Source organism: Homalodisca vitripennis, chromosome 1 (genome assembly GCF_021130785.1).
Source record: "Homalodisca vitripennis isolate AUS2020 chromosome 1, UT_GWSS_2.1, whole genome shotgun sequence".
NCBI classification, from domain to species: Eukaryota; Metazoa; Arthropoda; class Insecta; order Hemiptera; family Cicadellidae; genus Homalodisca; species Homalodisca vitripennis.
Window position 1 is genome coordinate 232320176 of NC_060207.1, and position 12931 is coordinate 232333106.

At 33.6% G+C, this 12931-nt stretch overlaps 1 protein-coding gene across 9 annotated transcripts in view; it reads left to right on the forward strand.

The window, feature by feature from the left end:
* The window catches only part of LOC124353138 (mucin-3A-like), a 110677-nt gene that overhangs the window by 37158 nt on the left and 60588 nt on the right, over positions 1–12931 (forward strand). For all 9 annotated transcript variants that reach the window (XM_046802998.1, XM_046802991.1, XM_046802993.1 and 6 more), the window contains exons 9-12: positions 919–1047; positions 8735–8782; positions 10622–10696; positions 11597–11653. In XM_046802998.1, coding sequence (XP_046658954.1) covers positions 919–1047; positions 8735–8782; positions 10622–10696; positions 11597–11653 — 309 coding nt within the window. The remainder of the gene's footprint in view (positions 1–918; positions 1048–8734; positions 8783–10621; positions 10697–11596; positions 11654–12931) is intronic.

Consider the following 12931-nt stretch of genomic DNA (forward strand, 5'->3'; position numbering starts at 1 on the left):
GGAAACCATTTTGGCAATAAGGGAAGCCAATGATATATTACCAAAACTGGGCTCCTATCATAATTGCTTTACAAGAAATTGGAACCAATTGGTAACTCCAAATATCAATTTACATTAAAAAACCACTGGCAGGTATAAAGTTTTAACAAATTGCTACAACATATTGTAGATATAAATAATATTATATATTTTTAAGAAAGAATTGAAACGATTTAATACAACAAAGGCAAATATATACTCTATATCTTTTATTCCAAATTGTGCAATTGATGATTTTAAAAATATGTAGTAATGAATTGAAAATACTTAAATTAAAGTGAATGTTTATATGCAAGAATGTCTAGACACTCAAGACTGGTTGGCTTCCTTGACATTGTGATTTGGCATTTTTACACATGCTTTATCAAGCCATTCATTCCCAGACCACAAATACATTCTTTTTACAGTCCAAAATATAAAATGTCTACAACTTAAAACCTAATAAATGATATTTTTCATAAACTTCTAAAGGATTTCCACCATACTATACCGGGAGTAAATGTTTTTTGACCGTAGTAAACTTCTCAGTTCTAAGTATTAAACGAAGTAGGTAACAGAAACTGAAAATATAGTGTTTTTATTAACCAAAGTAGCAACAAAGCAAACTCAGCTCTGGCATTGGAAATAATTCATTTGAACCAGAAATGCGTAAAACTTGATATATGAGTTAATCCCTCAACCTCTGATCGTCTAACCATGAACACTGAAATAATATGTACCTGATCTTACCCCTGCTTACGTTTGAAAAATATCATAGGGAACCATCATATTACATCATAAGTGCTTTGACTGAGTAGACTACGGACTTTGATTTTAAAAACTTTGATGTGAAGCCGCGGGTAACAGCTAGTATTAAGTTAATATATTACGTTGTTTCAGACAAGAGCAAAAAAAAGCCTGCAACAAAAACTGCAGCTTCCAAAAAGAATCCTGTCAAAATAAGAGTACGTGTAAGAAAGAATAAATCAGCTCCAGAGGTTGTTGTTTCTACTCCACCTCCAATACAGGGTAAGCCATGTGGTTACAATAATATACCAAGAATAGTTACAGTGGATAATGAATTCTATTTACTTGTTACGCCTATAATGCTTGATTACTTCAGCCATGTGTCCATTCACAATGTGGTTAGGTGAATTGTGAGCTTTAGATTCTTTATTTGAACTTGGATCAACTATTAAACACTTTTTCTATGTGTGATACAGCATTTTCAACATGCATTGCTTTCACAAAGCCAATTATTATGAAGGTAAGCTTATTTTTTCCTTTATAATTTAAATGCATGTTTGTGAAATAAGATTTGTTGAATAAGTTAAAATTTGTAAGGCTGACATTCCTCATTCTTGAAACTAACTCCCAGATGTAGATGTTGGCCAGTGCTATGTCAATGTGTATTACATCAGTTGAGAACATCAAAACGAGAGGGAATTGATACATACAGTCTTAGATACTCTTCAGCTCCTGTTCATCTTCCTCTTAGTGCAGCGTCCGAAATCCGACGCTGTCATAGGTTTGACTCCTGGAATCTGTACTTGTATTTGTCTGATGAGATCCAAAATAAGTTGTTGACAAAGAAGAAAAAAAAAATCTTTACATGATTTCAACATCAGAGACTATATACTACAAAGTATAGTGTACTCTAGGTGAAGAGTTATTATCATGGCCTCATAACATACAATTGAGTGCACTACAATATTTCTGACGCAATCTCTAAGAATGGTAGAGCAACCGTGTCGGATTTAAGATGCTGAGCTAAGATGAAGGTAAACTAGACCTTCATTCCAGAGGTAGAAGGTTTTCTTCCAATTTCTTGTGTATAATTATTGTTTATTGACATTCTTTTGTACATTATTATAGAGATAAGAACAAGGGTCATAGAAATACATGTTAAAATTCAGTGGTTAGGCATACTATTTTATTGATCGCACATTCATATCATAACTGTTTATTATTATTATTATTATTATTTTTTATATCTCTTAATTTTTATTACGTATAATACTCTGTAAAGGTTAATGAGTCCTCAGCTGGGTGGGTGGTCTGTGCCGAGGGTCCTGCTCATGAATGGGGAAGATGACGACTGTTTAAATGTAAAACCATTGTTTAGAATTATATAATATACAACAAATTAGTAATTTTTTTCTTAGTCAGGAATGCTATGAAAGCCTAAAAATTATTTCGTTGTAATATCCGAAGTTATTGTAAAAATTTTAGCGAAACTTTTTTAGTATATCTGAATAATATTCCAACGCTTGGACATAGTTGTTCTGACTGAATGTTGGTTAAGAGAGGGTGAGGAGGGAGAGGTTTTGGAGGGGTTTTGACATTGTGCTGACGAACAAACAACGTAACAGAAATGACGGTGTTATCATTTACTTCAATAAACGTTTATCAGCTACTTCCTTACAAGTAACACTTGGTGACGTCTACGGCATTAACTTAGAATTCAATTACTGCAACAAAACCTGTTTTACATACTTGCCCTAATACCGTACCTTTGACAGTGACTTGGAATTTTTCTTAACTGAACTAGAAAATTATTGTAATCGTTTAGATTAAGAGCAAGATGGGAATTATTTTGGGCGACATTAACATCGATTTACTTAAGAATACTTCAACATGCGACAGATACTTAAAACTGCTTACTGGGATCGGGATTTGTTCAATGTATAGATAAACCAACTAGAGTGATTAATAACTGCTCATCATGTCTGGATCACATATTTCTACGTTACTATGACATGAACAATGTACAATCAGCTGTGTTCCAGACTGGCGTGAGCGACCACTACAGTACTGGCCCTGACTATCACTGCCACTGCCACATCGCCTCACAATGACCACCTACTGACGACTCTACTACACAATACTACACTGATAAGCATCTGTTCGGCCGTAATCTCGCTCACTTTGAACTGGGGAAACCTGTTTTGAGTTGCCAGGATATCACAATATGCCGCTAAAACAATTTGAAAATACAATATCTGATCTTATTAAAACTTCCTCAAAACCTTTAAATAACTATTCCACACGCTCAAAAAAAATTAAAACCATGGATTACACCCGATTTGGTCAAATTGATTCGCATTAGAGACAAAATAAGTAAAAAATTAAAAAAACAACCCTTTAATAATGATCTCTATCACTTTTTTCGTACATTCAGACACAATTTAAGTAAATTCTCTTAAACAATCCAAAAAAAAACTATATTACAGAACTAAACTTGAAAATTATCAAAACAACCCCAAAATGTTCTGGTCTATCGTAAATGAGCTTTGCTGGTAAAATTAAGAAGAGAGATTCTTTTCCGATCCATAAAGTTTTACCGGATACTCCGTATATATCTCATGGTTTGTGTAAACAAGTAGCTAATGATTTTAACTCCTTTTTCTCCGCGGTTGGACACAATCTGGCTAGTGCCATCGATTCAGGTGGGGACCCGGTTTTGAGTGATGCGGATTACAGACAGAACACCGTGTTCACATTGACCACTGTTACTGAACTTGATGTAATACGGCACGCGACTGGACTGCGTGGGGGATCCGCCCCTGGACGTGATGGTGTCTCGGCTGATATGTTAAAAGACAATATTTATATCTTCTCTAAGCCCCTTCTGCATTTAATAAATTTAAGTATTTCTTCTGGCATTTTCCCGGATATCTTTAAAATCGCTAAGGTCATTCCCTTTGCATAAAGGAGATAGCTTCTTAGATAAAAATAATTTCCGCCCCATCAGCCTTTTGAGTGTATTCTCCAGATCCTTGAGAGCGTATAGTTAAAGAACAATTAGTTTTCTATCTTTCTAACAATCAAATCTTGTGCGAGTGTCAGTATGGGTTCAGAGACGACAGGAACATTTCTGATGCTTTTTTTGATGTCAACAGGACAAATCAATGATGCTATATCTGACAACTTGCGCATTATTTTTAATATTTCTTGATTTGAGGAAGGCCTTTGACAGCATTGATAGAAATAGGCTGCTCCTTAAATTGGAGGCCACTGGAGTTCGGGGTAATGCGCTTTCATGGTTCTCAACCTACCTCACAAGTAGGCTACAGACCGTGTCTGTCTGTGGGACCGAGAGCGATGCGCTTCCGGTGGACTACGGGGTGGTTCAGGGCAGTACGCTCGGCCCAATTCTGTTTTTGATTTATATTAACAATATCTCTAAATTGAATTTATATGGCAATCCTGTGTTTTATTTGCTGATGATAGCTTAATTTTAATAAAAGGTAACGATTGGGGTGATGCCCGTTCTAACGCTCTACATGACCTCATGGTCTTAAAAAAAATGGTTTAAAAACAACCAAAACATTCTTTCATTAAATACATCAAAGACTAAGTTTATGCCCATCTCTCTCCGAGAGACCACAGACTATGCCCTCGGCGACCTCGTGGTTCATAATTGTGGCAGTTACAATAATGATCTTTGTTCGTGTGAAACTATTGAAAAATTTATCGTCTTATTAAATATTTGGGTGTCTTCTTTGACAAGCGTTTAAAAATGGTCTGCACATGTTGAATATGTAAAAAAAGAGAGCAAGGAAATATATATTTGCGTTTAAACATTTAAGTGAAATTTTAAATGAAAAAGAAATTAAACTTGCTTACTTTGCCTATGCCCCAATCGTTGTTCTCGTTTGGAATAATAGCCTGGGGTGGAGCGTATAAAACTCTTTTTACACAGCCATTGCAAGTTTTACAGCCGGTTTCAAAAATCTAGGAGATACCCAACTGACACTTTATATCAGAAACTGCCATTCTATCAATTCGAAAAATCTTCATTAAAACAACTTCTTGTTCACATTTATAAACATTTTTATACAATTTTCTCTACAACTTCACATTCTCATAACACACGATATTCACGGAATATTGGTGTCGCATCAATGCAAATCAGTAAATCCTTCTCATCTACAAATTCTCTTTATATATCCCATCTCGTGTATAGAAATGTCTGTAAATACTTTCCAGACAACCAAATATTCACCTCACCTTCAATACTTACATGTAAGAAACGTTCGAAATGAATGGCTGTATCTTATCAGCGCGGAGGAGGCCGAGGCAATTATCACGGCTGACTACAGAAGGACCTGACTTTTGACCCTGCCTCCCCCTCTTGACACCCCCTTCAACAGCACTGATGCCTTTAGATGGACTTTTCCTATTTTATACTTTTATTTTATTTATTTTTTTTTTATTTCATAACAGTTCGTAAAGAAATCTGCTAGTAATGTGTTAGGTTGTTCTGCAGGTAGACTTTTTGATCTTTAAAAATACACCACTCCTTTAATTTTTGTTTTTCTTCTCTTAAATATTTTCCTTTAAACTATTTGTAGTACTTACGCTGATAAATTTCAATGCCGTATTATGTAGATAGCGCGTGCACGCGCGTTTGTGTGTATGCGTGTATTGATGTTATAATATGATAATTAATCACCAGATTAAATTCGTTCCAAAATCTCCAGGGGAAGCAACTCGAGCCTACGCACAGGCTTTTCCGCCCATGTAGGCTCATTTCCTAGGCCACTTTAAATCTGATGTGTATAATATTTTTTATGTATAATGTTGTTATGTAAACATTTAACTAGTATAGTAACAAGACAATATAAATTTAATAGTAAATTTGCACGCATGTAAATATTGTTTGGAAATAAATTATGATTCAATTCAAATTCAATTCAATTCAATTCAATTCAATTCAATTGTCAGTCCATTGATAAAATTCATCAAGTTGGTAGAAAGTATGTTCTTGTAGCCAACACTTCAGGAGTTTCCAAACTGCCGCCTGCTAGTCTTCTCCAGGTCCTCTGGAAGGGCATTCCATAACTTGGCTCCAGCGTAGGTCGGTTTCCTTTCTGTAGCTGTCAGTCTGTGTACAGGGAGTTGGTAGCTAGAGGCATGTCTGGTTTTAGGATGTAAAGATTCACTACAGTGAGTATTTTCAACTCTGCAAAGGCTTGACAACAGGATTCTTTAGGCTGGAGACTCTTTAGAACCCTGATTGCTCTTTTTTTGTGGACAAGGAGCCGCTGCAAGTTGCTTGTTGTAGTGCACCCCATGCCGCAATCCTGTACCGGAGGTTAGATTCATAGAGGGCGTAGTAAGCTAGCTATCTTTGCTGTTGCTGTGTCACTAATATTTTTTATTCTGCGGATTACATACAGTGCTGTGCTGAGCTTCTTGCAAAGGGAATCTACGTGGTCAGTCCAAGCAAGACGGTCATCAATTAATATTCCCAGGTACTTTGAAGTAGTAGTTTCCTCCAGATTTGGTAGCCTTCCTGTTGTTTCTTTGTGTCTTCCTAGGACCAGCTGTTTCGTTTTATTCTCATTTATAACAAGACCATTTCCTTGGCTGTATTGTATTCCCATGTTTAGTATTGCCATGCTGCTATTTCAAGTTGTTCTGGTTCTTTTTGACCAAGGAGGAGGACTGTATCGTCAGCATACATCAGTGTATGGCTATAGTCTTGCATGTAGCTAGGGAAGTCATTTGTGTATAAAATAAAAAAAATAGGCCCTAGTGCAGATCCTTGTGGTACACCGCGATTAATGATCTGTGGAAGTGATTTTATCTGTTGTGTTAATCCGTTGCTGGTGTGGTTTATTTCAACAATTTGTTTTTGTTCTCTAATTTGTGAGGATCCCTTCAATGTATCATACGTTCTGGTTGTCAGAATGATGGGTGGAAGCTATAACCCAGAGGGTTTGATATAAACATGTTCAATATCAGCTCCAGACTTTAGCACTCCGTCTATGGTGGTTTTCCCATTACTACATAAACCAACAGGGAGGGAGGGAGGGAAGGGGAGAGAGAGAGTTAAATCTGTTAGGTGTGACTGTCTAATTTTTCTTCAAGTTCATTTTTGTTACTAGATTTTCTTAGTATTTTTTGTTTTTTTTTTCATCTGTTTTCACATTTAGGTACATATGAAATTTATTAGCAACTTGTTGGGCATGTTTTTTGGTTATATGCTCCACGTGAATTAAAATATAAGAATCTTTGCAAACTCCATACAAATATATGAGACCGATGAAAGCCTTTTGTCCTCTAAACATTTTGCATGTTGTCTGGATAATTTTCATTAGTTGTGTGCTGTTAATAATAAATAGCGGTAAATGTGTGTTTTGCTTGATAATTCTGAAGACTCAAGAAAGAACCTTATAAATGAAGCTTTCTTTTTATGCCAGTCACAATTTTCGCCACAAAAAATCAAATGTTTAATTTCAAAAATAAAATGGGTCTTTATTTATCAAACACCCTGTATATTAGGTTTTATTTATTTTCAACAGGAGAATAATGTATTTAGATGAGTGAAATGAGTTGATTACAAAACAATGTGTATATTTATAACATTAAAGATATTGCTTCCAGTCTTCTTTCTTCTCAATTTATTCAAAAATTATACTGTAGTCATATCTAATTTTTCATACTGGCTGAAATATTTTCAATATTTGTTTTTCATATTTACACCATATGGAATTTTAATAATAATTGTAAGAAAAATAATGTAAATATTTATTTGTGGAGTCACCTGATGATGAAACCTTTGGCTTCGAAAGGCCTCATCCAAAAAATTAATCGTATTGGAAAGTTTTCTTTTATTAACATTTAATACTATTTAAAATTTTGTCCAATTGTTCCAAGAGTCTTCAATAAAAATGGCACTCAAGCCCAATGAGCTGAACAGACTTCTCAAATACAAACAAAAAGTAAGGTTATTAGAATTAGATATTCAGTTTTTAAGAAAATGCAAGAAATTTAAGATTTTTTCATAGTTTATTAAAATCAACATTCCAATTAAAAACAAAACAACGGACAAGAGTTGTACATAATGCAAAATTTACTTTTTATTTACAAGTTTATTTACAGTTTTGTACATAAATCACATAATTTACCATTACAAGCTTTAGAACTAAATTTGGACATAAGTAAGGACTTATCAACGATCTATCATGAACTTTTTCACGAAAAATATTGTAATTTGCTTGAACGTATTGGTTTTAAATACAGAAAGAAACAGCAAAAGATAGGAAACAAATTAAAATTACTTCTAAATTCCAATGAGCCATTTCTTCATCAAGAAAACAAGTGTCCTATCAAAAACCAACAACTAGTGTGTAACTTGCCATCAGAAACATTTACCAAAGAAGAAATGAATCTATTAAACAAAGGTTTAAATTTTAACCTAACAAGTAAAAATGACAATGAAAATGTATATAGAAAGTAGCATTCAATATTTAGATGACAGTACAAAGACTGCCCTGACATATACTCTACCTTTTCCAGGAATCTAAAATAAAGATGTTCCTCACATTTACATAACACACAGTACATACTTCTGTTAACTAAAGATGGTTTCCCGCAGCGAGGTTGTACAAGAAGTTAATTGTGTAAGCAAAGTTTCAGTGTGATGTAATCTGGAAAAGATGTTAAAAACTTAATGTATATCATATGGCAAGGTGGGTTCAGATCCCCCATTGGACATTTGTGATATTTGTCTCAAGAGATAAAATTGGTTTACTTGATTTTTGTTTTAATCATATATTTAGTTTTCAAATGAAATAAAACCAAGATTGTTTTAGTGTAAAATTGTGTACATCATTTCGCTCATGCTGTATTAATGCTAGTACTTTGTGGAATGTTCTTATGGTTTTATTGATGTTATTTAAAGCAAGTTGTTGTTCATTTTTAGAATTGAAATCCATGAAGAGAGACGCTGAGCTTGAGTCTTCAGATGACTGTAAGTATGAATTTCCTCTTCTCATAAGTACAAGTATCCGTGAAAACATGTTTAATGGATCACTTTTTATTTTAGGTAACTTAAACAGTTTGTTTTCAATAATTCTTATTGGAAAAAATTGCTGCACACAAATTAGTAAAACTTTTCACACCATCCAACTTTAGAGCAACTAATATAACTGATCTGAAATGTTGAGCTGTATCTTGATCAGTTGTTAGTTTGTGAAAGAAAAAGGATTTTTCCAGACATTTGCTAATTCAGTGAAACAAAAAAATCAGTAACACCTAAATTTGTTAGTTTGTAGTATATTATCGAGTTGTTACTTAGTATTTTATTTATTTATAAATTTTACATTGAGTCATGATTGAGTTTACTCTCTTGCTTTTGCAATTGAGACACTTGATTTATGGACTGTTAATATTTTGTCTCACACTCTATACTTATACTCAGAAATTATTTTAATTTCTGTCTTCTCTCACTTAAAGTATGTACAATTGCGTTATTTGTATAACTTATGTGCTTGTTTACTTTATCAGTTTCAGAGATAGCTTGGATAAGTTTTAGATTATGTAACTATTTTTAGCACAATAAATGACATTTTGGCCCATCTGAGTCTGTTAATTTCAGACTGTTGGTTTAGTGTCCGGATGAAAGAATGATTTGTAAATAATTGCAAACAAACTGGTGAGCGATAAATTGCAAATGAGAAAGAGGTGTGCTGAGCTGGTTCCCAAACTTTTGGCGTACTATCGTCAAGTAACTGTCTTGAGTAAACTTTTTGGACACTCAAATTGGTTGAAAAAACGTACATTACTTTCTGGGCACATCGTGCAGCAGACTGGATTGTTGCAAGTAATTTCTTTGCCTTTTGATGACAATTTTCTCTTCTTCGGGGAATTCAAATGGGACTTGAAATAACTAGGTTACAAAAAGACACTGGGTGATTTGAGTTCACGCAGGCTGGGGTAAATACCCCTCCGCCGCTGTGATACCGCCCTCTCCCAGTCTCCCCACCACTGCTCAGCACTCGTCCGCTTCCTCTATCCCCTGACCTGGCCACTGCCACTTAGCGGTTAACCTCACACCAAAGTGCAAGCTCTCTGGACACGTATATGGCTACATTAGTTTGTTCAATTAATATTTTACGCTTGGACTGCGACACTCACATAGTTTACTCACAAAAATACAATATAGTTATAGAATAGGTAAGAAGTTGCTGTGTAAACAAAATGGCACGAACCAGACATGATCCACACAGCTGATAAATGAGACAAGGAGATGCTCGTCCCACTCCCCACAACTGTGAGCTACACTTCTACCAGAGAAGGTTCCCTCCTGCACGCACCTGCTCAGATTTCTTTGCGAGTGGTTTATTGTAGGTGGTAGCATAGGTTTTCAATTCGGTTGAGTTTGGTGCTTCATCTTTTGTCCTGTCTGGCTGGTTCCTGTATAATTTACATCTTCTACATTTACCTATAAAAAGTGCATTTATTCCCCAAAAAACTGTTCAGTGAAGAATTTAAAGAGAACCCAAAAACTGTTTATTAATACATACAAATTGAAAACATTGGAATCAGAACCAAGGAAAAGTGTCAAGAAATAAAAAAAAGTAGATTTTTAGATTCACTAAGAATTTTGCAGGTATAGTAGATTTTTGTTCCACTAAGAATTTTGCGTGTGTATTGGTGTATATTTCATTGTGTTACCTATACTAATAGTTTAAGCCTTGTTTAAGTTAAGTTGAGGGCAGATTTTATTTTTTAGTTATATTATAAGTCACTTAAGAATAACCTGAGTTATCCTAGAGGTCATATTGTTGAAATACATGAACTGTTTCAGCTGAGGAGGTTGAAAATGACGATGACAGTCTTGCCATGGAATCACAGAGTTCTTTAGGAACTCAGTCCAAAGTTGGTAAGTCATGCTCAGATCATCGTAAAAACTGCTTTCCATGTTTATTCCAATCACAAAAAATCCATACGATTTATTCTAGTTAGAATAGTTTGTTACTTATATTGTTACTTGTGACAAAACATTTTTCTTGAATGACATGTTTGAAATACCATATTCGTGCTTTGCTGTGAGTTGACCAAATTTAGAGCAGATATTTTCAGTGGTTTCGTTTTTTTACTTTATTATATTGATGTTTTTAGTTGTGTTCATCTTTTTTCTCTTTAAAAATGTCCCTCATGGCCCTTTGAACATAGGCACCTCAGTTCATAAGACAGGAAAATTTAACACAGACCATAGACAATAATTATTTATTCATGTGAGCATCAAGAACAGTGAGTGCGTCATTAATCTACGTTTATAATTAAAAAAAGGACAATTACTTAAAACAGAAGTATTAAAAATCAATAAAATAATAAAAAAAAATTACTTGTAATTAGCAAAATTACATAGCTTGTTTAATGGATTATAGAATAAAAATCAGGAATTTTAGATCAAAATACAAAAAAATAGAAAAATCATTATTAAAAAACGTCTCCAACTTTCAAATTCCTCAATCGACAATGCTTCAAGCAGGGTCGATCTTGAAGCCACTTCACAATGTTTTTCTCATCTTTTGGGTGCAGCTGGTGTTCTTCACTTCTTCAGGAAGGATGTTCAGAAATTTTGAGCATTTGGCGGAGCATCATGAGAAATTTAAAAGCTTAATTTGTTTGTGGAAATATATATTTAAGAAAAGTTGAAGACTATGGTAATTCATCAAAAAGAGATGATGTAATGTGAAAAATAATTTTGATAACTAGTAATAGTTTTATTATGAAATAAATTATAAATAAAGGTTTTGTTTATATAAAATTGTTATAGTGCAAGATGTCGAAGCCGAAGACGGACAGAACAGTCTACATTCGGACAGAAACTCAGGTATGTTGGAAATAGATACCTTTGTACTATAATATGTGTCATGATCATTGGCTGAGCTCCAGTGAAGCCTATCATGGGGCTTGAAAAATTTCATTTCTGTTTGTTCGCACATTTTCATGTCTCGAAAATGAACTGGCCTATAGACTTGAAATTTTGCATGAAGCTTCAGTTATAGTCAAACCACTTTATTCCATCATATGTACAAAATACAACAAATAGGCGTCACTGCAATAAAATTAAATACTAATATTAATTTAAAAATATAAATAAAAAAATGGTAACATTAGTTCATTTAAATGATAAAACTTACATTTTAACAATTTATCTTCAATTCTTCTTAAACTGAATTAATTGGTTTTTGTATTGAAATATTCCTCAAAAGAATATAGTGACAAATTAGTTAAATAATCCTTTACTTCTTTTTTAAATTTTAACAGATCTGTTTACATTATACATTTTGTTGGTAAGTTATGTAAATATCTCACACCTCTGTAATATGTTTTCTTTTTGTAAAATTCGAGATTGTGTAGATGGATATGTCTATTAAAACGAGTATTATATGTATGTTTATTACTTTTTAGTATAGGATAAAAAAATTGTTTTACATAAATTATTGATCCAAATATGTGTAAACCATACACTGTCAGAATTCCAAGTTCAGAAAAAATATGTTTAAGAGAATCTGTATTTCTTAAATGTTTCATGACTCTCAAAGATTTTTTTGGTAGGACCATTAGCCTATCTAAATTGCTTATCGTTGTTGCTCCATAAATACTTATTCCTGTAAGCTAAATGTGATAGGATTAATGAGAAATATATTAATTTTAGTGTATTTAAATTACTAATTTTTGCCATTTGTCGCAATGCATATAGACCAGTAGACATCTTATTAGTAACATGATCTACATGTTCATTCCCAAGCTATCTATTATAAGTCCTAGGAACTTTGTGTGGTCTACTTATTTAAGTCGGTCATTGTCTAGAAAAATATCACAGTTTAAATTTGGTCTGGATTGCTTTGTACAAAAAAAAATATAATTAAATTTATCTGAATTTAATAAAAGATTATTTTTGTCAAAAAAATCCTTAATCCTACTTAGACCAATATATGATAAAATTTCAATGTTCTCAAGCTTCTGACCAGAAAAACAAAACATTTGAATCATCAGCATACAGACATATGGCACCATCCAACCCCTCCATCACCCCTGGCAAACCTCCTTTATAACATCAAATTATATATTAGCAACACTGAGTTCATTTCATGGGATTCGCTAA